This window comes from Protopterus annectens, chromosome 7.part0, assembly GCF_019279795.1.
Source record: "Protopterus annectens isolate FY-2018-M chromosome 7.part0, PAN1.0, whole genome shotgun sequence".
Lineage (NCBI taxonomy): Eukaryota > Metazoa > Chordata > Ceratodontiformes > Protopteridae > Protopterus > Protopterus annectens.
In genome coordinates, this window is record NC_056739.1 from 1,316,468,699 (window position 1) to 1,316,496,352 (window position 27,654).

General features: G+C 38.3%; 1 protein-coding gene across 1 annotated transcript in view; it reads left to right on the forward strand.

Annotated features, from left to right (window-relative positions):
* Positions 1-27,654, forward strand: part of ADAMTS9 (ADAM metallopeptidase with thrombospondin type 1 motif 9) — a 1,232,634-nt gene that overhangs the window by 1,085,125 nt on the left and 119,855 nt on the right. Inside the window, exons 35-36 of the mRNA XM_044077927.1 lie at positions 7,789-7,883; positions 7,972-8,105. Coding sequence (XP_043933862.1) covers positions 7,789-7,883; positions 7,972-8,105 — 229 coding nt within the window. The remainder of the gene's footprint in view (positions 1-7,788; positions 7,884-7,971; positions 8,106-27,654) is intronic.

The window sequence follows — 27,654 nt, forward strand, 5'->3', positions numbered from 1 at the left end:
TGAATGTCTGGAGAGAGTTTGTGAGAATGTTAAAAAGGAGGGGACCATGGACAGATCCTTGTTGTACACTGGTGATGACTGGAAGGTATGGAAAGAGGGATGAGTTTAAAAAGGCCCTTGTAGTTTTTAGCCTAGTAAATACCTACTTTACTGACTGATATCTATTGAACAAGTAGCTTTTGAGCCATGGAAGGGTGAGGTAAGACAGACCAAATGAGTATGTTTGAAGTAAGAGTTTGCTGTGACAAACTGTGCTGAAGGCTTTAGGCAAGCCAATAAATAATGAGGAGACTAGAATGCCATTATAGCTAACTTTATTGGCAGGATTTGTAATGCTTAGAAATGCAGTATTAGTACTATGATAGGGATGGAAACCCTGCTGTGTGGGAGATAGGAGTTCCTCCTATAGGAGATAGTTTACCAACTGTTTTTGAACACATTTTCAAGTGTTTTGGAGAGGGGAATACGATTGCTACTACTGGTGAAAAAATCAAGTTGGAACAGTTTCTCCATCAAGCTGAGGCAGCAAAAAAGTATCAGCATTCCAAATCAAGTTCAGAGACTTCCTTCACAAGGAATATAATTATAGCTGCTTCAGAAACACAGGATAAACTCTCAGTGAGGAATTGTAGCATGTAACATTTGTCCATGACTACAATACTCCCTTTTTATGAATGACCTTTATGATATATTGTTTGTTCAATCTGTTTTGTCTTCTGTTTGTCATTTGGCATATTTGTTACCTTTTGCTTTTTGTGCAGAAGGCTGTGGGTTCTAATCCCTCACAGATAGAGCAATAGCTGATACTCAGTGCACCATAAGGAGGGGGTGCTAGATGAGACATTAAACTGAGGTCCCAGTTGTTTGAGCTGGTGGTAACATAGGTGGATGTAAAAGATCCCATGACACATATTGAAAAGGGTAGGGGTTCTTTATTAAAAAAAATTATGTGTATTACTATTTGCAAGCTTACGTATTTACAAATCTGTACAGTGTACAACTTTCCATTCCTTTCCATTATTCTCATAGAATCATAGATAGCTTATTGTTTTAAACTTCTGTCTACATTATCTTATTTGACCCCCTACTCCTTTTTCAACAACCATCTATTTTTTCTTAAAATTACTACTAGTCTCTGTTTATCATTAAACATGATTTCATTTAATCTTTCATTCTAAATGGTGCACATGACATAAAACAATCTTTTATTTATTTACTAACACATTCCTTATTTTATATTGCTTATTTTATGGATATACTATCCAAACATAATCATATCCATATTTATCTCATTTGGCTCCTTTATATTTTCAAAGAAATTTTCTTTGCACAATTTTTCCCACAATTTTGTGACCCTTATACATTGCAAGAATACATGTTCTGTAGTTTCTTCTTAACCACAATATATCCAAACTCTTTTACTGATTTCTTTTTTGTATGGCATATTTCCATTGACTGGTAATTTATTAATCACTAATCTCCATAAAAGTCTTGGCATTTTACTTGCTTATTATACCATGCTTTTTGTACTTTTATAGCTTTAGCTTTTTCATTCACTAGTTCAGCCAAGGATTAACATGATAATATTGTATCATACTAGGTTTTACCACATTTTCATCTCATTTTCTATTTCATCAATGTTTATTTTACATAAAAGATTTGTTCTTGATAACATCTCATTATTTCATTTAAACATACTTTTCTTCTTTTGAATTTTCTTAACATATCCCAAATGCACTTATGTTTGTACTTCAGTAAATTTACTACTAATTGTACATTTTTATAATTTATTCAAAACTTTATACAAATTCAAAGAAGAAGCAGCATAAACAATTGAATTTATTAATCTTAAAACTCCATTTTCCTTGTCCATGTTTAAGACTCCTGTCTTCACTGAATTCAATCTTGAAACCCATATATAAGAAACGATTATTTGTAGCATTTCTTTTTTATATATGATTGTCAACATATAGACACAGCTAAAAATGCAGTCTTTCTCAGTATAACTGAATGAATCAAATAAACTTTTTTTATTAAATGATAACTTGTATGTTTTCCAAAAACATCAAAGCTCCTTTTGTTTATATAGCATCCTAGTCCCCTGTTCCTCTCTTACATGTACCCTCAAATCTTATTCCTAACAAAAGAGATTTATTTCATTGAGAAATATACTCCTCCTGTCTTTACTATATCACCCAGTCCTTTACGTTTTACTTAAAAATGCCTATTATATTTAAGGATTGATATACCTATATAGCATACAAATTCTTTCATGCAGATTTTGTTTCTCATAATCAATATAATATCATCTGCATAAATAAACATAACTGGAATTTGTATCCCTTCATTAGTAATATAAGTAGTACCTCTCATGCTCAAACTTACATCTCTGAGCTATAAATACATAACTAATGCAAATAATATACTATTCATAGGGCATTCCTAATGTGTACCATTCTTTATATCTATGTCTTTGCTTAACCATCCATTCACTAAATTTCTTCCTTTAGTTTTATTATATGCAGAGTAACATACATCCTTATTTTTAACTAATGTTATACTCTTTCATAATTGTCCAGAAAAGTTCATGTTGTACTGTATCAAAAGCTTTATTTAAATTTCCTATCTCATTCTTGGTTTCATCAGTCCTGCTCATGATATCATGCATAATTTCCCTTACTATGAAAAATAATTCTTGATATCCTTTTTTTCCTTTCAGCTATATATGCTATCTTCCATAACATCTGTCAGTTTACTTTCCATTTTCTTCTGAATTATTTTCATAAAAAATCTTATAATCTGTATTATTTAATGCTATAGGTCTACACTATTCATTTTTATTTTTATCTTCTTTTTTCCTTACCACTACATAAATCTTTATAAATAAAATCTTAACTTAACCACTCATTCCTAACTTTTAAGAAATACTTTTTTTCTGCCAATCCACAAAATTGTTATAAAATTGGAATCCTATTCCACCTGAGTGTAAATGAATTTGTCTAAATACCTTTTCTAATTCATATAAGGAAATCTCATTTTCTAATTTCTCATTTTCATCCCCATCATTTTTATTGTGCCATTTTTGTACTTATTATCTTGAAACATTTTCTTTAGATAATATATTATAATAATCATAATTTGTTCCTCAGATTGCCTTCCCTCTTCTCTATCATTTTTCATTTCTGTCATTATACTAGTATTCACTTTAACTGTGCTACTCAAATCACCTGACAGTTCTTCTTTTTTACATTGTAAATAATATCTTTACTTTAATAATAATAATTTTCTCTTGATTCATTTCATAAATTCTTCATTCTATCACATATTCTCTATTGTTCCTTTCCAAGTCCTTTAAAGCATCCATAAACATCGTTATATTATTTGTTGTTTTCTACTTTTCTTATATCTGACTACCATTCTAAAAAAAACTTTTTTATATTTTTCATTCAAACCTAGCCAGAATTCAAACCAGTTTTTATAACACACTTTAGTTGAACTGTGATCTTACCATAAACACATACTTTTTTTTCCATTTTTATCCCATTATTTCTCATTTATTTTTTTATTCCTTTTCCCAATCTGATATACTCCTTATATTCTTTTATTTCTATCCATATGAGTGAGCATTCTGAAAATCTTGCTACAAGTGTCTCTCCCTTAGCTGTATTTAAACTTTCTGATATAATAAAATAACCTATTTCCATCTGATATATACCTTCACTAAATGTCCACAAATTATTATTCCAAATCTTTAAATTGACAAATTTTATAACTTCAAACATGTTCTTAACATGATTTCCTCTCTTTTTCTTTTTTCCTCTCAAATCACAATTAAAATATCCCATTATTATTATATTCATATTAATTACTACATAATCCAAAATGTTATGAAATAAATGTCCCCTTTCTTTACTTGTAACATAGGCATACAAGGCTATAATTCTATATTTTTTATTATATCTGAATTCTTCAGTAGTTAATCATCCCATCATTGCCAGTGTTATGTTCAATATTTTCATTGACTTTCTACAGAATACAACTATGCCTGAACATAGTTCTGTTCCAAGGTTCCACATTGTATCTCCTCCCCAAATTTCTTTGTAATTTATCTTCTTGAGTCAAAAATGTTACATCTTGCAATATTATTAAATCAACATTAGACTTAATGCACCAATTTAGGATGCCTATTCTTCTACTTATTTTATTGATACTATTTACATTTACTGAAAGCACTCTAAAGTCACCATTAAGTCTATGTCACAGCTTACCAGAAATTGTGTACATTTAAAGTATTTATCTAATTTGCATTATTTACTTCTTTTCTTTTTCCCTTTTATACTTATCCCTTTAAATGTTCTTTTTCTGCCTCATATTCTTTTGACAATATAATTGTTGTTTCCCCTTTCACTGTTTTCCAGTTTAATTCTTCCTTGTCACCTATTTGAGACCCTTCTTCTATATTTTCTTCATTTTCATTTTTCTCTTTATCCTTATCTTTATTTTTCTCTGATCTCGGTTCCCTACTTCCTCTTTATCTTTTAATGGAACTGTTTCTTTTCTTCATATACCGTCCTCACTTTTGTTTTCTTCTTCTTCATCCTTTTTCTTTAGACTACAATCCTGGCACAAATGCCTAATGTTGTTACATTTATAACATTTCAGTTCATACCTTTTTGCTTCATAACCTTTTCCCCCACAAATATAAAATTTCCTCTTATCACAGTTACTTATCAAATTATCATCTTTTCAGCAGAAAACATATTTTTGGTTGTCACCAGTAGTTGACAACACTTACCTTCTACATTTATCAGACTAGGGATATGAACAAATTTTCTTTTTAAATTTTCAGTACACTATTACTGTCACATCAACCAGTCCATAATTCTCTGTTATCATAGACTTTGCTAATGTGCTAATGCTAATGTCCATAACTTTTTTACAAAGTTTGCTTAAATGTCTCTTTTTCAACTTCAGTTTGAAATTGAATATGTTCTTTTTATTTTTTTGTTTCTCTATGAAATGCTTTAACCACATAAGAATGCCATGGATTACAATTTTGTTTTCCATCTCATATTCACCAAAACATTTTCTAGAGCAGAACCAGTATCAAAAATAATGCTACAAAATGTCTCTTTGTGAATAAGAGTAAAAGGTCTTGCCTCCTGAACCTTCACTCCCAATGAGACTATTACATTATCCCAAATGTCATACATGTCCAATTATTGTTCTTCTTTGCCCTGAATTTTCAACATAAATTTCCTTTGACTGTGATAGTTTCTTTCCTCTGTTCAGCCCTCATCACTTTCCCTGCAGTTTCTTTAACAGTCTTCACATATGATATCTTAGTCTGACAATCTTCTTTCAAAATTGCTTTCAATTCCTCCGATTGAGTTTCATCCATAATTTTACCCCACAAAAATCTTTTCCATTTGCTGGTTCATTCTGTAACAGCAATTCACCCAAAATATTATATTGCAACCCTCCCAACTGGAGGATTGTTAATACATCTGTCATGGTTTTGAGCCATTGTTTCCAATAAACAAACAAATTCTGCTGAGACAGCTCTTTAGAATTTTGTAGAACTTTGAATACTGCATTAGTATTCGCCTCTGTGCTATCCACCATCTTGAATCTCTTTCAGTGCTGTTCTCCCAGCTGCCGCTGTGCTAGGAATGGAACAAGCACACTCCTAATCTATAAGGGAAGTTCCCCAATGCCCTTGCCCAAATTCCCCTACTAGTTATAAATACCACCTTAGATCTCCCCTGAAAAGAAGCTACTTGCCTAGTGGAGTTAACCTGGTCAACAAAAGATAAATAAAGTAAGATTAATGTTAATCAGTACTTATTTGCCTTAATTTTAGGTGTCATATCACAGCATAGGAAGACTCAAGATAAACTACATGTAAAATGGCAATAGATGTGATGCCAAGGTTCATTCCTGCTTATGCTGATCCTCTAGTCCACATTTACTTTACTTCTTGCAAGTCTTCATGTATTGTTTAATGCAATCAATGCACCATTTTTAATTTCTTTATTTCTTTATTCAAATATTTTACTATGTTTTATATTTACTCAGATTTACTTGTGCTTATCATGCTCTATTGCATATAGGGATGAAGCCTAACCTATGACATAAACAACCCAGATTGGAGTAGCAGCTATGGATGGTGATTGTTGAAGCAGGTCAGAAAGGATGAAAGAAGAATGTGTTATGACTTACCCATCCTAGAGGACAGGAGAGGAATTTTCTCAATGGTCACTTGCCCCTCTGCAAGTGGAGCCTTACACTTTAAACATAAGCATATACCAAGAGGATGAGGGCTTGGCATTTCCAAGTCAATGATGGAAGTCCTAACGGGATATGTGTGTCGAAGCACTTTTGCCCAATGGTGTGCATTATAGATCTCTGTGTTGATGTACGTGCCCAAATCAGCCACCACAAGGAGGGGTTAGAGGCACCACACTAGTGTCTTCATTACTATGGAACAGTGGCTAGTCACCACAGAGCTCTAGTCTGAGGGAATGTCAGACTTGTCTGAATGGGATGAGAGTTCTTATCCACAGCAAGAATGTTGAAGACAAAGTAGATGGACACACAAACAACTCTCATGGCTGCCTGAATGATGGGCTTTCTGAATGGATCTCATCCCCATGTATACGAGAAATCCTCCCTGTGAAGAAACACATGAGCTTGAGTCACACAGGGGGTATACCTCTCAGTTTCATAGTGAAAGAATCAGGGGCAAAGGCCAAGAAATCGAGTCAGATTTAAAAAAAAAAATTGCTTTTACAAATTTAGAAAGTTGCTAGAATGATAGGTATTGCATTAGAATGCATTTTTCTGAAGGATATGAAGTCTGAAACTCAAATGTCTGTTATTATTTGCTACTGCAATCCTCAATGATTTGCCAGGAATAACAAAAAAAAATTGAGGAACTGACCAAACATATGAGGGAAATGTCTTGACAGTCTGAAAAATTCTGGACTTTTGTGATGTATGTGGAGGAGGTTTGATGTCTGCATTTATGTGGGGAAAAAAGAAAACAGAAAAATAAATCGGTTCATTATCAGTCAGTTTGTTCATATTTTATTGTTACAGTCAAGCTATTTAATGTATTTGCAACTGTACAGATTGTCATTCTTTCCAAGCCTATCTGTGGTTTTAAATATCATTTGAACCTGCATGGTATCATTGGCTTTAAATGTCTACTATTGGCTTATTATTTGTATGTTATCCTAAGATGTTAATTTACGGGCTCCTGTATTACTAAATCTGATAGGTGTTACAATATAATACCAAATGTACCAGACTCACCTTGTCCCTGGTACTGCTCTCTAGACACTTTTGTTCTGCAACTGTACCTATAACGTTTGACTGTCCTACTGTTCCAGTTTTAGACATGAATGATTCACTAATGAAAATTTTAGTGGTGAATGCAATTTTATTTTCATTGCTGGTGGTTTCCAAATCTAGCTGTTGTTATACAACATTCTGGCTGATGTATACACTAGTGTATAAGAATTATTCTAAAGTTCTAGTAAAATGAAATGTTATTTTTATATTTGTTCTGATGCTGGCAGTTATGTAAATATCGCCTTTGTATACTACAGTTTGAAATTTTCTGTCATGGTATTCTCTAAAAATGGGTCTTCATCATGGTTTATTTGTAATTTTCTCTAACATTTGTGTCTCATTTGGACTATAAAGATGCAAATTAATATATATATATTATTTTCTACTAATGTCTGTTGTATTCTACTAATGTCTGTTTTAAAATTGTTGCAGATTTATTGTGCTAGCATGCAATCTGATAGCCCAAGAGAATATATATCACTTCTAAGTGGTGATGCAGAGAACTTCTCGGAAGTTTTTGGTCTGAGGTACAGTATCCATGGCTTAGTATTTTCAGATGTACAGTTCTTATTCTAAGCATCTCTATGTGATTTTTATTTTTTTCTGTTTCCTCAGACTCCTTAATCCAACAGAGTGCCCACATAATGGAAACAGGAGAGAAGACTGCCACTGCAAAAGAGATTACACAGCAGCTGGGTTCACGACCTTCAGTAAAGTAAGGATAGATCTCAGCACCATGCAAATAATAAGTAAGTAGAACCAGCTGACCCCTAACATATTTGGTCATAAATTACATAAAAACTGAGATCTTGGCCACAAAATAAGATATGGTTTTCAAATTCTCCTTTGTACTAGATAGGCTATAAATGATATATACCAGATCCTATTCTCATACCAAAAGTAATAACTTATCTATGTCTTTCCTTTGAATTTTGCATTGTTTCATTCTTTTTGACCCCATCATCTTCTAAGGATCTTCACACATACAGAAACAAATACTTCCTCAAAGTATGAATGAGATATTCAGCTTTGATCTTTACACAACATTTTGCTCTTAAACCTTTTCTTTGGAAAGTTACTGCCATGTTGAAATACACTGACTATGAAAAAAATGAAAGTTGATAAGATGTACCCTTTTTCCTTAAGGTGCAGAAGCATTACGTTCCTTATTTATGTCTATAACATGCATTAACCTGGATTCTAATGTAGTCATTGTACTGCTAGTGTTCCCCTTATAAGAACTGTACCCCTGACCCTCTCTACATGTTATGTAGATGGATTATCCAGAACTGCATGCAGGGTACATTTGCTTTTCTTAACTTCTCCAAATGGTGAGTCTCACCCAGATGTGTTGATAGGTAAAATTAGGATTGTTTTTAATGTCTCTTGTTATGCATCTTGACATCTATTATTTATATCGCTTGCTCACATTGCTTCCTTTCTTTTAAAAATCATGATTTAACCATCCCTTGCTTTTACTCAAGATTTATATTTCAACATAGATTACCCACAAAAGTGCACACACTCCCCTTAGTTTTAGTTTCTCTGGGGCACAGCCAGGCATTCCCCTATATTAAATCAAATCTGGCTTAATTTTGACCATTTCTTCTGAAGTTTGAAAGTGCCTTCTCACTTTCCTCACACTGTTGTATGAATGTATCATGCTGCAAACCTGGGCATCATATGGAATGACTGTTTTAGTTTCATATCCTCTCTATCCATTTAAATTCTTTGAACTCTGCTGAAATCAGCACTGAATCATATGGTAATCCAATATTAACTGGACTCTCATCACATAGATACCACACACTAATACATAATTGGTTCCTAATTGTTAATGGACTAGGAATAAAATATGTTTTTGTGTCCTGACTTTGTAGCACAGAGGACTCTGTGCTCAAGCTGCAGCTTTGGTAACACAGATTCCAGCAGTGACTGTATTAACTCTTAATTCATTGGGAATGATGGTTTGGGGTAGTCAAAGCTAGATTCTGTCTCTGGGGGGATTGAGGTAATTCCATCTATTGCATGTAGAGACCCAATGGGCAAGTATTTTTTAGCTTTGCATTGCTGTAGCTGGGAATTGAATGTATGTGTTGGTGTGTATGCACATGTGAGAATGCACACACGTGTGCTTCTATGGAAGTATGTGCACAAATCTCTGGGTCATGTATTGCAGGTCCAGCTCTAGCGGGTCCCACTTTATAACTTTGAAGAGAGTGTAGGGCATAAAATAACAGACTTATGCACTAGTAGATCCACTGTAGGATACCTATTCCTCTGACTGGGCCTTTAAGACAGTGACAGTGGCTGATGGTCAGTTTGAAGTCCAAAAAAAGAAAAAGAAACTTTGCATTGAAAAAGCAATTTACTGAACAACCAATGATCTGCACTTAAATATTGAAACATTAAACATTGAACTGCAAAGGATCAAAAAATGAAAACCACACAAAACTTCTTACACCCTCTGCTAATTTCATTTATCATATCCCAGATTACACTACAGTGGGGAAAGGGCATTCACCCCGGTCCCCAGTGTCCTGCAAACTTATACTTAAAAAAGTCTCTACCCCACTCCACCTTAAGAATGAATACTAAACTAAACTTACCCCTAATCCTAACCTCCATCTAAATTAAAAAAAAAACTCACATAACACTATTTTGACACAAGACAGCTTGGACACTCAGCACACATGTACACACACACACACACACACACACACACACACACACACACACACACACACACACACACACACACACACACACACACACACACTAAATGTATTCCCTAACCTAAGCCAAACCTTACTCTAAACACTCATGATCACACACACTTAATCTTAATCCTTAAATAACCCTTACTGTAAGCCAAACCCACACACATTCACAAACACACACACAAACACACTACACATCCCACTTACCTGTTTCAGCAAACCCACACCTGACAAAATGTTCATTCAATACACCTGTTGTTTGATCAAAAAACACTGCATATCTGCCTGTCAACAAAAGAGAGTTGTCGACCAAACATTTGGCACTCATGTAAGTGTGTGTGTGTGTGTGTGTGTGTGTGTGTGTGTGTGTGTGTGTGTGTGTGTGTGTGTGTGTGTGTGTGTGTGTGTTTTCTATACTGTGTAAAAACTGTAGAAAAGAAAATGATTACATTGAGACCTGTACCACTTAAGGACCACTAACAGAAGCTGCATGTCAACATCCGTCTGGCTGCTACTACTGTACTGTAGTTAAAATATTTCAGAATAGCATGAAATTTTTACCATAAAAACTAAAAACATTCTTTAAATTGTAGTTTCTTCAATCTCATACCAACTAATGTTCAAAAGAATTAGAAGCAGGAAGTACTGCTCAAAATCGGATTCGTTTTTGAAAGATTCTCCTTTTATAATTTTGTGCCCACTGGGCCATTCTGTTTTGCCACACCAGCCTGTTATTAGTTAAAACATTGCATAAATATAGGGCAATCATTATGTAATTGCTTATCTGCATTCCTTTAGTAAAACTATGGAGAATTTAAAATCCAATGAATTAAAGGCAGCCATTAAAGACACAAAAATGCTGAAGAATTTCATCTGAGCTAGTTTAGCATTACAGGGCTTGTTTTCATCTAGGACTAAAGGTACTAATCAATGTATTAAATATGTAAATATTAACATTTTTTCATGAGTAATATATGAAGGGCCTTTGCTATGTTCTCATAATAGCTGGACTAATTGGGCAAAATCACTAATTGTACATGAATTGTTTTTTTAACCCTTCATGCATTTCAAATACAGATTATTTGCTCTTCTCTTATAGTTCTCATAGCAAGATTGAGCTTGGCTAAATTCTCCTTCCATTTTCTGCCCTTTGCTGTCACTAAGAAAACAAAGTTCTTTCTCCCTCTCTCATGTTGTCATTGGAACACATTAAACATATTTATTTTAACATTCACCTTCTTCCTGTTCAATTCATGGCTGGAGTGCCTTCTGTGTGGAGTCTGCATGTCCTCCCCGTGGTCGAGTGGCCTTCGAAAGACATGCGTGAATGGGCATGCCTTCGCTGAAGGTTGGGCATCGAGCTGGCAACTCAGCACCATAAAAAAATCTACTGCCAATCATTAGCGGACTGGAGTTCTGCTGTGGTGACCCCTAACCAGGAAAAGCCAAAAAGACAAACAACAACATTCACCTTCTTCCTATCTGTCATGCAGAGGCCCGGGGGAAAGGGCCACAAAAAAGGGGCTTTACTGGAAAGGCTCACCCAGATTCTGCCACAGCTTGCTTTTTATTTCTTCTATTTTGTATTACTTTATTGTCTTTTCTATTGTGTATATTGTGATTTGTTTTCTTTACACTGTGTTTTACTTGTATTCTGCTTTTAACTGCATATTAAAACTTGAAAAGAGACCACAACTCTGTCTCTTGTGAGACAGACAGATTTTTCTACCCTCCCATCCTGTTATTGTTGTGTTCTTAAACATCACTGTTATTCTAGTTGCCTGCCCCTTATGTCAATTTGACCATATATCTCGTTTCCTCTATGCTTTTACTGGCTGGTGTGACTAAGCACAAAATTATCATTTTGTGAAATCACTCCCCTTCAACTATTTAAATTTATTGGCCATCCTACTATACTCCATAGTACCAGAATACAAAAGTGCCCCCCCCCCTTCAGTCTGTCTTGCTCTTAAGAATAGTGGCTCTCCAATAAAACTTACCTTTTTGTGCAGCTAAAACCACTTTCATATCTAACTGCTTAGTGTACACTGCAGTGTTTAGGATAAACCATTTTTTCATCTTACGTTTAAGCATCTATTGCAAGGCCACCAATTATTGCGGAGACCACATTCTGCCTCTCAGTAGTCATCTTGGGATAAATGCTTCTGTTTTCTCCTGGTGAGAGAAGAAGCACAGTGGCATTATTTCCTGGAGACTGCTGATCACCAGAAAGCCTAATAACTGCTTCATAGATGACAACTTTGAATATTTGCTTATATTCTGATTCTAATGAGAATAAGAGCAGAGTGCATTGATTCCTGACTGTTTCTGGATGGAGAGTGAGTGTCTGTGCTTAACGTATCTGATTGTTCTGGTTGCTATTTGAGGCATTTACCAGAAAAATGCTACAAGCCTACAGACCCTTGCATCATCTGGGACAAGACTGTAAATCACCAGACAGGCTGTGGCCTGCTTCTCTTCTGTGGATTGGTGCTAACATTTTCCTTCTAGTGAGAGAAGAAGCAAAGGAGTATTGTATCCCAACAGAGTGAAGCTGTGGTGAGACCAGCATTAGTAGTAGCCAGGTAGTAGCAATTCATTATGACTACCCACTTTTCATCATTCTTGACAAGCTAGTTCTTTGTTTTCAGTAAGTAGTGCTTGATTTGTTTCTAACATCAGAATATCTGCCTAAATACTTCATCCTTAAATTTTCAGGGTCTGCTTATTAGTTTCCCCTCAAGAGTTTGGCAGTGCTCTGTACAGACTCAGACACTTTGAGTGGCATTTTTCCTGTAAAAGCACAATTGAAATTTCTCCAATATCTAGTTGCACACAGGACAACTAGTTTGCAGTGACAAGCACTGTCCACATAGTTGCAAACCAGATACTCCTGACAGTGATTGATATTCTCAGTCCTGCAGTCTAATCAATACAAAAGGGTCTATTGCCATGGATATGAACTTTCCTACTGTCTCTATTACTGGCTTGTTGGATATGTAAACACAAATTCCCTTGACGAGATAGTCAATACCCAACCAGGGGTGCAACCATAGTGGATCTGGTCTTCACTAATATGAGAGAGTGCTGCACACCCCTTACTGTAATGCCTTCCTTGATAATGTCAGACCACAAAATGGTCCCCTTTGAAATCCAGTGTAGAAATTGCCTCATGTTTACTGACAACCAGTTAATTCTCAAACAAACTGATATGGTATGTGAGAGATGTAGTTACACAATGTCACTTGAAGTAACACCTTCCTTGATAACGTCAGACCACAAAATGGTCCCCTTTGAAATCCTGTGTAGAAATTGTCTCATGTTTACTGACAACCAGTTAATTCTCAAACAAACTGATATGGTATGTGAGAGATGGTTCTTTTGTGTTCTTGTAAAAAAAAAAAAAAAAAAAAAAAGTTTCTGTCTTTTGCACACAGTGCAGACTAGAGAAGTTGTGACTGCAACTGAGCTACAAAATATAAGTATCTTGATTTTTTTGATTATTTTTAAAGATTACTGTTTTTACAATTTAATATATATAAAGCACTTTGTCTATTCAGTATCTTCACAAATCCTTATCTGTTTAAAAACTTTAATTTGTCTCTCTAGTGCTTGCTGTCTGTAGACTATTTTGTCCCATCCTCCCTCCCTGTTGGTGTCTTGCTCTTATACTTGGTGGTTTGCAGTTGCCCACCCCTACTGTGACACACCTCCCAGTCTAGTGTCATTAGCTCATTCTGCTTAATACAGAGAGAACATTTGATAAGGCCTTCTGTTCCTCCTTTTTCCCTTTCAAAAAGTAAAACAAAACTTTTTTTTATTTCTCTTTCGCCTGAACCTTCTGGTGTTCTGACTGTCCTTCTCAAACATTTTGGAAATATACAGTATATTTCAGAGCATTTGTTATAACTGTATTTGCTATAACTGATTTAAGTATTTTTTTCTGGCTTTTTGATTATTTACTGCTTAGCGATTGCATTTTAGCCTGTTTATACAGCTCTGCATTCTATTTAAACTGTTTTTGTGTTGATTAACTGTTTTGCACTTTTAAAAAGTTAGTTGTTGCTTAATTTTACCTGTAGGCTAACACACTCAAGTGTGCTAGCCGCATAATAGCATTTACTGTCTGTTTTTCCTCTGTTTTCTGCAAAAAAGAAAAAAAAAAAAAAAATCTTGTTTTCCCGCCTTACTGAACTAGAATAGTCCAGTCTTCAGAGTTTGCTGATCTCTGGGCTTTGTCTTGGTTCCTGTGCTATTCCATATCCTTATTTGGATAAAAGGAAGCGTCTTTGTTCACCAGTGGGAGTGGGGAGCACTGAGCGACCTATTTGTCCCTAGAGGAGTGGTTCCAGCCAGAAACTTGTAGTCTATTGGCCATTTTGGGTCAATTCCTAGCTCTTTTCAGCACCCTGTAATAAAGCCCGCTTTAGCTTTTGCTTGTATTCAACTCAGCACAGCTCCTCGTGGTGTCCTGCAGAGTTCTACAAGCAGCAGAGAGCAAAAGAGTGACTTTTTCCTGATTTAAGTATTTTTTCTGGCTTTTGATTATTTACAGCGTAGCGACTGCATTTTCGCCTGTTTATACAGCTCTGCATTCTATTTAAACTGTTTTTGTGTTGATTAACTGTTTTGCACGTTTAAAAAGTTATTTGTTGCTTGATTTTACCTGTAGGCTAACACACTCAAGTGCTAGCCGTTTAAAAGCATTTATAGCATTTACTGTCTGTTTTCCTCTGTTTTCTGCAAAAAAAATCTTGTTTTCCCACCTTACTGAACTAAAATAGTCCAGTCTTCAGAGTTTGCTGATCTCTGGGCTTTGGCTTGGTTCCTGTGCTATTCCATATCCTTATTTGGATAAAGGGAAGCTTCTTTGTTCACCAGTGGGAGTGGGGAGCACTGAGCAGCCTATTTGTCCCTAGAGCAGTGGTTCCAGCCAGAAACTTGTAGTCTATTGGCCATTTTGGGTCAATTCCTAGCTCTTTTCAACCCCCTGCTATAAAGCCTGCTTTAGCGCGCTTTTGTGTGATTTAGCGCGGAGTTGCCCGTAGAGCACCATGGGGCAGCGCCAGTTAAACAAGGTTAAACTATTTCTGGCTCAGTAAAGTCTGCTCTTCAATTTTTCCCTTAGAACTTCTCTACTTGCAATCTAAACAGTCTATTCTCTATCTCAATAGCTCAGCACTTGCTCCTTAAAGCATTTTTATATAGGTAAAGTACTTGTATACTAAACAAAGTACTACATTAGCCTAGAATCCCCTTGAGTACCCATTTCCCTATAGGTCCCTTCTGACTCAGTTACACAGCAAACTTTTTCACTTTTTCTAGCATGTCGAAGGGTCAGTTGCTAGCGTCCTCTCCTGTTCAGCTGGTGAATCTGGGCATCTTGAGGCAATGTTACAATTGCCTCATGTACACAGACAACCCACTCCTTCTCCCACAAAACACAAATACATGTGAGAGATGCAACTATATAGCCAAACTGGAGGCTGAGCTCTCTCAACTCAGGACTGGCAAGACCAGAGACGAGGAGAAGGAAACCACGCACACCACAAACCTAGTTTCACATAGAACTATCACAACTGCAAAACAAACACATAAACACACAAAGACATACTCAGAGGCACTGATCAAAAATCTACCAAAACTACAGAGGCCTCCAAAGCAGATACCCAAGCAACTGCCACCTCAAGACATAAGACATGCAACACATAGTTCTCAAAGTCAGTGTGCTAAACAGTCACAGCCCTTAAGGCCAAACACAATGCCAGACACACTTGTTATAGGTGACTCCATAGTCAGACACACTGACGTCCCACTCACCAGACTGAACAAGGAAAAGATCACAGTTAGCTGCCTGTTAGGCGCTAGAATCCGCCACATAACACAAGCACTCAGGTCACTCCACAGCAAGTACAAGTATGACTCAGTCATTGTCCATGCCGGTGTGAGCTACCTGAGATGTACCTCCCTGGACTACATGAAAAGAGACATAGAGGAGCTCTCAGATTATGTAGCCCAGGCCGGTATGACCCTGACCCTGAGCAGTATCCTACCCTCACCAAGAATGATGCCACAATACAGAGACAAAATGATCAGCTTTAATAATTGGCTTAATTACTGGTGTCATTCTAAGGGGATCCAATGTCTGTCTGCCTGGGATGACATGCTTGATAAGCCACGCTGCTTCAAGGGACGGCTTGCACCTGTCACCCTGGGCTTCCGGATACTGGCAAAGGCTCTTGCCACCCCATAGTGCCTTTTTAGGCAAGGCTCAAATGATAAACCTACCACCCTAGAAAACAAAAATGGAGAAAAACTAAGGGTAATACTGCTCAATGCCAGAAGTCTAAACCTGAAGATGCAAAGCCCTCCTCAGCATGGAGAACATCTATGTTTGTGCTGTGACTGAAACCTGGTTCAAGGCTCCTGAGAGCACCCCAGCACTATCAGGTTATACCTCATATCATGCGTTCGCCCCAAAATCCGGACCGAACCACAAAAGGAGGAGTATCCATATTCATAAAGGATACCCACACCTCCAGGTTAGTGGCAACGAAGCATCGGAGACCATCCAGGTGCAATTAACCATAGGTAAAACTGCCCTACAGTTTGTAACATGCTACAGACCACCTTCTCAAACTCAGGAAACCCACACAGCCTTCCTGAAGACACTGGAGAGTATGAATGTCTCTCCAAACACCATCATATTGGGTGACTTCAACTACCCAAACATAGACTGGGAGCATTACTCAAGCCCCAACACCCTAGCCCAAAGGTTCCTTGAGTTCATAAACTCAAATGCTATGGAACAACTAGTCACCATTCCCACAAGAGGAGAAAATATACTAGACCTGATCATCACAAACATGGGGACAAAATGCTCCACACCGGAAGTATATCCCTCATTGGTGAGATCAGACCATAAATTAATCTCACTGGAGATCCACATCCCGCCCCACCCCAGCAAAAAGATCACAGTGAAGAACTTCTCAAAAGCAAACTTCACACTTCTTAAGACTGGAGTGGTATCCTTCAAGGCCCCCGAGCCAGTGGAAACCACAATCCACGCTGCTGAAACCCTTACAAATGCCTTCTACGAACACCTCCAGGAATGTATGGATCAAGCAATCCCTAATAAAATCAAGACCCTTTCCACCAAAGGCAGGCACCCGGTCTGGTGGACTCCAGCCATAAACAAACTCTACAACAAGAGGAGAAAGCTACTACATGACAGAGCAAAATCCTAAATGGGAAGGCATCTCTGATCAATACTAGCAAAAACTACGATCACTCATAAAATCATCCAAGGCCAACTTTGAGAGAAAAATCGCTAATGACACAAAAGACAATCATAAAGCCTTCTTTAGCTATGTTAGAAACCTGGGTGGAAACTCCCAAATATGCTCAGAATTAGTCCAAAATGATAAAAAATCACTGAACCCACAGACATTGCCAACATACTGGCAGACAGGTTCAGTGCAAATTTCTCCCTCCCCCCTAAAAGGAGAAATATCTATCCCACCAGAGTCTAGCCTCCCAAACATCTCAGATGCCCAGGTGAGAGCTGCTCTCTCTAAAGCAAAAAACACAGCATCAATGGGACGGATGGTGTCCCCGGCTGTGTGCTACATGAACTCAATGAGGAACTAAACCCACACATAAGGCAGCTGTTTAATCTTAGCCTTACTACAGGATCGTGCCAAGAATGGCGAGCGGCAACTGTGGTCCCACTCCACAAAGGCGGTGCTTCTACAGACCCTGGAAATTACCGCCCCATAAGCTTGACGAGCCTTGTCTGCAAAGCTATGGAGCGGATCATAATGGAACTCATAAATAAAGACATTGGGGACCTACAGACACTGGATCCTACCCAATTTGGCTTTGTCAAGGGCAGATCCTGCCTCTTGAACTTGGTCGACTTTTGAAACAGTCACTAAGGCCATTGATGAGGTAAGGCAGTTCACACAGCCTACCTTGACCTAGCAAAAGCGTTCGACACAATACCCCACTTGGGCATCATAGAAAAGCTCACCAGCTTAGATGTAAACCCATATGTCACAAGATGGGTTGCAAACTGGCTCAAGGACAGAACACACAGGGTTAGAGTTGCTGGTGCCATGTCAGACTCTAAGCCGGTCACGAGTGGTGTCCCACAGGGCTCAGTCCTGGGCCCCCTCTTGTTCGGTATTTATTTTTCTGAAGTGCAGGCAAACATAGGGGGATTGTGGCTGACAAAATTTGCAGATGACTGCAAACTGGGCACCATAATTGACACTCCATCAGACACAGACATCCTCCAGAAAGGTCTCACAGAAATGGATAACTGGTGCCAGAGCCATGGCCTTAAGCTAAATGCCAAAAAATGTATAGTCATACCCTTTGGGAAAAACAAGGTAACCCCTAATTACCACATAGGTGGTAATCCATTAAACACGGAAGAAGTTATCAGGGACCTGGGGACCCAAGTTGACAGTAACCTCTCTTTTGACACTCACATTGCCAAAGTGGTTAGGAAGACCTTCTACATTGCCCACCTGATCATGAAGGGATTCACATCCAGATCAGGAGAGGTCATTGTACCCCTGTACTCTTCACTTATCAGACCAATGATTGAGTACAACGCCCCATTTGGAATGTACCTTACCCGACACCTGCAGCAGTTGGAAATACCCCAAAAGTTCCTCACCAAAAGGATAAAGGGGCTCAAACATATGTCATACGATGCCCGACTGAAGAAACTCCAGCTCTATTCAGTCGCATACCATCTGCTCAGAGGTGATCTGTGCCTGACATACAAGGCCATGTCCAACCCGGAATTAATGGACATGCTCCACCTCAAAAAATCCAAATCCACCAGAGCCACGAGAGCAAGAGACTTAAACCTCAACACGGATATAAATAGGATGTGCTGGAGGGACAGATTCATCACCCAGAGACTCCCTACACTATGGAACAGAATCCCAGTCCATGTGAGGCAGAGCCCCTCACTGACTCTGTTCAAGAGAAATCTTGATGAGTGGATGGGAGATCGTAGGTTTACCCCGGGAATCATCTCTGTATCACTGCTGGACAGAGGCACAGCAAACTAATGGGTATAGTATTCTCATCCTAAGGGGTGGTGAAAGCCACACACACTCTAGCTAGGCTTATAAATGCCCTAGGGCAGATAGCCTAGTATGAACCTATGAACCTATGTAGTTACACAATGTCACTGGAGCAAAGCTCTCACATAAAAGTACTCCTAATGTCAATAAGGTTGTCAGTAGTGCCCATGCTGCACCCATCACGCACAATTCAAAGCAGACATATAGACCAACATATACTGAGGCAATTACATGTAACCTTCCTAAACCACAAAGACCTCCTAGACAAAGTATACATAAGACATACCCTCAGCAGCCCCAAACACACTCTCAAAACAACACCCACATCAATACATAAAACTACATCTCATGGAGCCTCTACCTCTAAGCCCATAAGGCAAGTCTACAGACAATCCAACATTCCAGTTATTGGAGACTCTATCATGAGACACACTGATGTCCCTCTCACCAGGCTGAGTAAGGAAAAAGTTACAGTCAGTTGCTTATCAAGGGCTAGGATCTGCCACATTATGCATGCACTCATGTCATTGGACCACAATTACCAATATGACTAAGTCATAGTCCATGTGGGAGTAAATGACCTGAGATGTACCTTCCTCGACTATATGAAGACAGACATCATAGAGCTCTCAGAATATGTGTCTCAGGCTGGTATGAGCCTAGCAGTAAGCAGCATTTTACCTTCTCCAAGGATAATGCTGTAATACAGCAAGAGGTTCTCTGGTTCGATTCTCGGCTGGGGTGCCTTCTGTGAGGAGTTTGCATGTTCTCCCTGCGTTCGCGTGGGTTTCTTCTGGGTACTCCGGTTTCCTCCCACATTCTAAAGACATGCATCTGGAGCATTTCTCCCCGGGCCTCCGCTGAAAACAGGATCTGTGGAACCTAGTCGGACTTTCCCGGTCAACAAATGTTAAATAAATAAATAAATAAAAAATATGAAAAAAAGATGATGGACTTTAATAATTGGCTTAGTTTCTAGTGTCATTCTAAGGGGGCAAAATATTTTTCAGCATGGAAGGAGATGGTCAAAAGACCACACTGCTTTGCCAGGGATGGTCTGCACTTCTAGGCTTTCAAATATTAGCTAAAACATTGTCTTCTCCCATAGTGCCTTTTTATAGGCAATGCCAAACTGAAAATACTTCTGACATAGCAAATCAAAACCAAGAAAATCTAAAGGTGTCACTGCTCAATGCTAGAAGCCCAAACAAAAAACTCCACTCCGTAGAAACTCTCTTTACTCTAGAGAATGCTGATGTCTGTGCAGTCTCCAAGATGTGGTTTAAAGCCACAGAGAGCACACCAACAGTGCAAGGTTATAATGCCTTCCACACATTTAGACCAGCTACTTTCACAGGCAGGGACTAAAGTTGGAGGTGTCTCTATTTACATCAAAAATAAATATACTTCAATGCTGGTCAAACAGGGCAATGCACTTGAGCTGCTCCATGTTCAAATCACCATTGGAAAATCCAGTACCACTTCCTTGCAAGCTATACGCCCCTCCCTATGACCAAGTAAACCCATACTATGTGTTTAAACTTATTAGAAACACTAACCATCTAACCCAATACCATATTCATGGGTGACTTTAATTACCCCACTATTAACTGGGAATCCTATACAACATCAAATGTACATGCACAGGGATTCCTGGATTTTGTAAACACAAATTCCCTTGACGAGATAGTCAATACACCAACCAGGGGTGCAACCATACTGGATCTGGTCTTCACTAATATGAGAGAGTGCTGCACACCCCTTACTGTAATGCCTTCCTTGATAACATCAGACCACAAAATGGTCCCCTTTGAAATGAAAATAAAACCTGGACCCCTAGCTCAACCGGGAATATTCAGCAACTATTCTAAGGCTAACCTGTTGCTATTAAGGGAAAACCTGGCAAAATGTCAAGCCCCTATAAACCTTGAGAACACTTCTGCCTATGCAGAACTGTTCCAGAAACACTATACAAGCATGCTAATAGCTGCAAAGAGGCAGCTGTATCCACCAGGAAGAAGTACAGAACTAACTCAAAAAAGAAGCCACACTGGTGGAATTACAAAATCAATCAGATGAATAACAGGAGGAAGAAAATCATGGCAAAAATTAGGAGGTGCAGCACCCAGAAAGATAAAAACACTCTCATCAAACTAAACAAACAACTCAGAGGACAAATAAAGTCTACCAAAGCCAAATTTGAGTTAGGTTTGGCCTCCCAGACCAAGGACAACCACAAAGCATTATTTAGCTATGTCTGCAACCTTAAAGGCAATACGCAATTGTGTATGTAGAGTTCATTATAAATGGAGCCACCTTTCCTGAGTCAGAAGATATAACAAACCTCCTGGCTGATAAATTCAGCTCCAACTTTACTCTTCTCTCCCCCTCAACCTTCCCTCAGGAAATATCATTAAATATAACTCATGCTACTATCACTAGGGAACAGGTCCTTAATGCTCTCTCTAAGACCAAGAACACTGCATCAATGGGCCCAGACAGTATCCCAGGATGCCTTCTAAATAGCATGAAACATGACCTATTGTGGCCTCTGGAATTACTATTTAACTGTATCCTACAAACAGGCTTCATGCCTCATGAATGGAGAAAGGCAACAGTCATCCCTCTGCACAAAGGTGGGCCATCTGCAGACCCTGAAAACTACATATCCATAAGTCTCACTAGTCTTATATGTAAAGCCATGGAAAGAATTATCATGGAGATTATCAGTAAAGATGTAGTAAACCTCCAGACACTGGACCCAACCCAGTTTGGTTTCATTAAGGGCAGATCATGCCTATTCAACCTGGTGGACGTCTTTGAGAAGGTCACCAAAGGAATGCATGATGGCAAAATCATTCACATTGCCTACCTTGACCTGGCCAAAGCATTTGACACAATACCCCAGTCTGACATTTTTGACAAACTCAGGAGGATAGGTACAAACCCGTTTATCACCTGGTTGATAGCCAACTGGCTCACAGACAGGACCCAGGAAGTTAGAATTGGGGAGTCCACCTCTACAAAGAGACCAGTCACAAGTAGAGTCCCTCAGGCATCAGTCCTTGGACCACTCCTTTTTGGCATTTGCTTCATAGAAGTCAAGGCCAATGTCAGTGGTCTCTGGCAGACTAAATTTGCAGATGATTGTAAATTAGGAGCTGTCATTGAATCTCACACTGACACAAATGGTCTCCAGGAGGGGCTGACACAGAAAAATAACTGGTGTCAGAGCCATGGGCTAAAACTAAATGCCAAGAAATGCATAATAGTATCCTTTGGGAAGTCATCCATCCCTGGTAACTATCATATCGACAACACACGCTTTACAGTTGAACCAGTAGTCAGGGACTTAGGGACAAACATAGATAGTAACCTAGCCTTTGATCATCACGTGTCTACAGTGGTGAAGAAATCATTCTATGTTGCGCAACCTATAAACAAAGGTATGGCATCTAAGTCCAAGGAAGTCATTGTTCCACTGTATTCGGCATTCATCAGACCTATTATTGAGTACAATGCACCCTTTGGTATGTACCTACCTAGGCATATCCAACAACTGGAATGTCCACAGAGGTTCCTCACTAAAGGAATACAGGCTGTAAGTAATATGTCTTATGCAGAGCCCCTCAAGGCCCTATCCCTGTATTCTGTTTTCTACAGGCTTTTGAGGGGAGATCTATGCCTGGCATACATGGTATTGTCAGACCCCAATCTTATGAACCTCCTGCATATCAACAAAGCAAACTGTAGCAAAATTACTCATTATAAAAACATAAACCTTGCCTGTGATATAAATACGACCTGCTGGAGATATAGGTATGTATCCCAGAGACTACCCTGTCTATGAAACAGGCTCTCCATCCATGTGAAGCAGAGTTCCTCCCTAACCCATTTCAACTACAACTTGGACAATTGGATGGGAAACTGGAAAGTCATCCCTGGTTCAACATCTATGTCTCTAATGTAAACAGGTGACCTGTAAATGGTTCATCTCCCAGGTCCATGCTTACACTTATCAAGTGTATTAGAACTTGTTAGAGATTTGGGATGCATGGCTAGGCTTATAAAGGCCCTTGTGATCATTAGCCTAGTAAACACCTATGAACCTGTAAAAAATATTCAGTGTTGGTACTGTGACAAAGGGACATACTGCCAATAATCTTGAATTTTGTAAATAACTGTGTCATTTGTGAATGTCAACATGAGTTATATAAGATGCTTGTGTTACAACTGTATAATTTTATTTATTTATTTTATTTTATTTTACATTTGTTGACTAGGCCAGTCTAACTGGATATATGCCCATTTTCAGTAGAGGCCTGGGGAGAAAAGCTCCACATAAAAGACAAGAACAAACAGAACATTACAACTTCAGTTACAGATCACTTGTCAGACAAAACAAGTGTTACATGGTAACGTAGCATTCATGACAGCTAAAAGTAAAACAAAATAGAAAATTCCTTTTTTTTTTTTTTATTAACCAAACAATAGTAAAAGAAAAGATTATTCAGAAGGATGTGGGAGTTTCCCAAATCAAAGTTATAAATATGGCACAGGAGAACAGAATAGTTATAAACAAGACTGGGAGAATTAGTTAAGGGCAGTAACTCATCTATAAGGCAGTGACATGTCCATACAGTCTTTCCTGGGTACAATAAGTCCAACTTAGAAGGTAGTGGTCTTAAAGTAGCTATAAAGTGAGTAGTAAATTGGTGCTATAACCTAGGATAACAGGAATAGAAATCTTAGTTAGGGTTAGTACAAGGACATAGCCAGTGGGTTCTAATGTATAATTAGAGTTTCTTTTTGAATAATGCAGTTGATGAAAGAGATGTGAGTTCACCAGGAAGCAGGTTCCAGCTTTTCCCCACAGTTTTAGAGAAAAGGGAATCTCTTGCTTTATTGTTGGATTTGTGTCTAGATACAAGTAGTTTATTTGCTGAGAATATGTTTGCAAGATTTTTATATGGGCCGATTAGACTCATGAGAATTGGTGTATTACCTGGATGATAAAAGGTTTTATGGGCAATAATCAGTTGGTGGAATAGAATTTGATTATGCAGTTCTAGCCAACCCAGTTGTTTCAGATTTTGGCAGTGGTGGGTTCTGAAAGAGGAGCCGGTAGCAAATCTGGCAATGTTATTGTAGGAGATTGCCAGCTTGTTGTGGCTGCTTTTAGACAGATTCATGAATATAGGAGAGGCATAAAAGAGAGTTGAGATAAGGTGGGCAATAGTAGTTCTAGCTATGGGAGTAAGGAAGGGTTTAATTTTATAAAGGGAGCCTAGTTTTCGGTTAACTGATTTTATTGTGGTGTTGATATGAGTATCATAGTTAAGGTTGTGGTCAATAGTTACTCCTAAGAGTTTGGTGGTAGTGTCAGGAGATATAACTGTGCCATTTTTAGATTTGATAATGAAGTCAATTCGGGTGGACTTTTGTGTAGGAGTAAAGAGCAATAGTTTAGTCTTTTTAGGGTTAAGGAGGAGACAATGCTGTAAAAAACATTTTTGTACTAACTCAAAGAGATTTTGGGTGAGGGACAGCAGTTCAGATGGACCTGTAGCTGAGGATATTAATGTGGTGTCGTCTGCGTATTGTATGGATGTAGCTTGGGGGATACTAATAGACACTGTTTATAAAGATGGAAAATAGAAGAGGGCCCAAAATAGAAGCTTAGTGTATACCAAGGGTGACAGGAAGGTGGGAGGATGGACTGTTATCCCAAAGCACTGCCTGTTGCCTGTTATCTAAGTAGGACTTGAACCACTGTAGTGCTTGAGTATCAAGTGAGAGGGACTTAAGAATATTCAACAGTAATTGATGGTTAACCATGTTGAATGCTTTTGAGAGATCAATAAAGATTGCAGAGGACAGGGTGTTATTGTAACTGTTTTTGTTAATGTGGTCAGAAAATGATAGGGGGCAGTAGTGGTGCTATGGAAAGGTCTAAACCCATGCTGAGGGCTAGCTAATATGCTGTTTTGGAGAAGGTGGTGTAACAGTTGATGATGGATGCATTTTTCCATGATTTTAGCTATGGGAGAGAGTAGAGCAATTGGACGAAAGTTAGAAAGTTCTGTTGAATTGCCATCTTTGTGTAGGGGTATTATATGGGAGACTTTCTAGATGGATGAGACAATACCTTCTGTTATGGTTCTATTTATTAGGATTGAGATAGAGTAAGCAATAACTTTAGCTGCTATTTGCAGTTATTTAGCAGGTAAGAGGTCAGCAGTGGAGGTAGAAGGTTTGAGTTTTTGAAGGAGGGTACAGATGAGCGATGTCAGCACAGGTTGTAGTTGAAAAGAAGGTGGTGAGTTAGTTGAGGAGGAGGGCAGAGTAGAGGATAGAGGAGGTAGAAAGTTAGCAAATGACTGGATGGCTTTAATAAAGAAGATATTAAAGGTATCAGCAATTTGTTTGGGAGTCTCTTGGGCAATTCCTGATGGGGTTGGTGTCTTAGAGTTGCCTGGATAAAAGAGTCTATTGATACCTGACCAGAATTTCTGTAGTCATTGTTGATTGGTCTGTTGAAGTTGAAAGTAGATTTTTTTTTATCCAATAGCATTGATGCTTTAGTAGAATTTCTAAGCTGTTTAAATTTTAAATGATCAGATGGGTCTTTAGAATTACACCATTTGGCCCAAAATGTGTTTCTTAGTAGTATTCTTTGCTTAGTTTCCTTTGTAAGCCATGGAGCAGTTTTGGTACTGTTCCTAAGAGTACAAAAAGGGACATGGTACTCCAAGATTTCCAGGAACTTATAATTGAAGTATGCCACTGCTTCCTCTAGCTGGAGGTGTTTTAAGGGTGACTAATTGCACACACTATGTTCATTTTGGAAGCATTCAGGGTTAAAATATTTATTGGAGTGAGTAGTTCTAAAAGTTGAATGGTAGGGAATATTACTCTTTTGTCGAATTATATAAGTTTGTGAGTGATCACTAATGGAGTCTGGCAGGATGCCTGCCATATATGTTGGGGACTGAGTATTTATTTGAATCCGATCTAGGGTGCTTTCTTTATTGGTAGGCTTATGGATTCGAGTGGGTGAGGTGATAGTTTGGGAGAAGCCATGTAGGTTTATATGGTTAGTTGGGTTATCAGTATTACAGGTATTCCAGTCTATATTAAAGTTACCTAGCAGTATGGTTTCTTGTGGATAGTTAGTGGAAAGCCAGCTAAGGATATTTTCTATGGAGGTGATGTTATTACCTGGAGGAAGATATGAGCATATAATGTAGATGGACTTACAAGTATTTAGTTGTAGCTTAGTGATAAGAATTTCAGTATTGGTATCAGATGGTGGGTAGGTTTCTAGTAGAGTAATTTGGAGCCCTGCTTTATATATTAAGGCTACGCCCCCACCCTTGTTGTTAAGGCGATCCACTCTTAAAATACTATATCCTGGAGGGGTGATTTCATAGACTTGGTTTGCTGGTTTTAACTATGTTTCAGTTAGGCATAGGATGTCAAAGTCATGTACATCCAGTAGAGCATGAAGGTGAGTCATTTTATTATTTACACTTCGTATATTTAGATGAGCTATGAAGAGGAAGTTAGGAGGCCTTGTAAGAGTGTGAAAGGAAGAGGGTGAAGGTCTAACTGGGTTAGCAGGACTATTATTGGTAGGGCCAGGATTGGGATGAATTTCACCATCCAGTAGGAGGTGTAGGTGTAGTCTATATGTGTGAATTAGAGAAAGATTCAATATGTTATGGGTTCTCTGGACTTGGTAGCATTTATAGATAATATGGATAACTCTATGATACTTTGGGCATAGAGAGTTGGATGTAGATGTTATGTTGATGTGTTTAAGGGTGGCTGATAAAGCTAGTAGGGATGATTGTTTAGAGGGCTGGTGGAAATTAAAGTAGCAAAGATGTTCATAGGCAGTTAGAATATAGGAAAGGAAAAGGAATGGAAGAATTGAGAACAGGAGTAGGGGTTTGAGGTAAGTTGATATGGGTAAAATAGGCATTGTGATGAAGAAGTTGAAGGTAGAGTGAATAGGTGAAGTATGTAATGAAATCGGAGGAGTGATGTAGTATCATGGGAATACCTTTAATGAGATGTGGGTTGGGATTGGATATTGGGGATGTGGGAGTGGCTAGAGAGGTATAAGGCTAGAAGCACTGGGGTGGGTGGGAATTGGGGGTAGGGTAGGGGAGCGGAGTGAGCCCGTAGGGTGAACAGAGCGGGTAGAGCCAAGACAGAAAAGAAGTAGGCAGGTAGTGAGGAAAGCAATCAATGAAAGTGGAAGGTAGTTTCAAAGTGGGGTATGCAAGGAGGTAAGGACTTACTAGTAATGAAGAGGGTGAGATGAATAAAGAGTAACACAGAGAGTATGGATGGGTAAAGGTGGAATAAGACACAGGTAAAGTACCTGGTTAAAAACTTAGTTTCTAAGAAGCAGTAGAGCTGCTAGGTAATGGAGGTCTTATGCTGCCCTCTAGTGGTCAATCCCT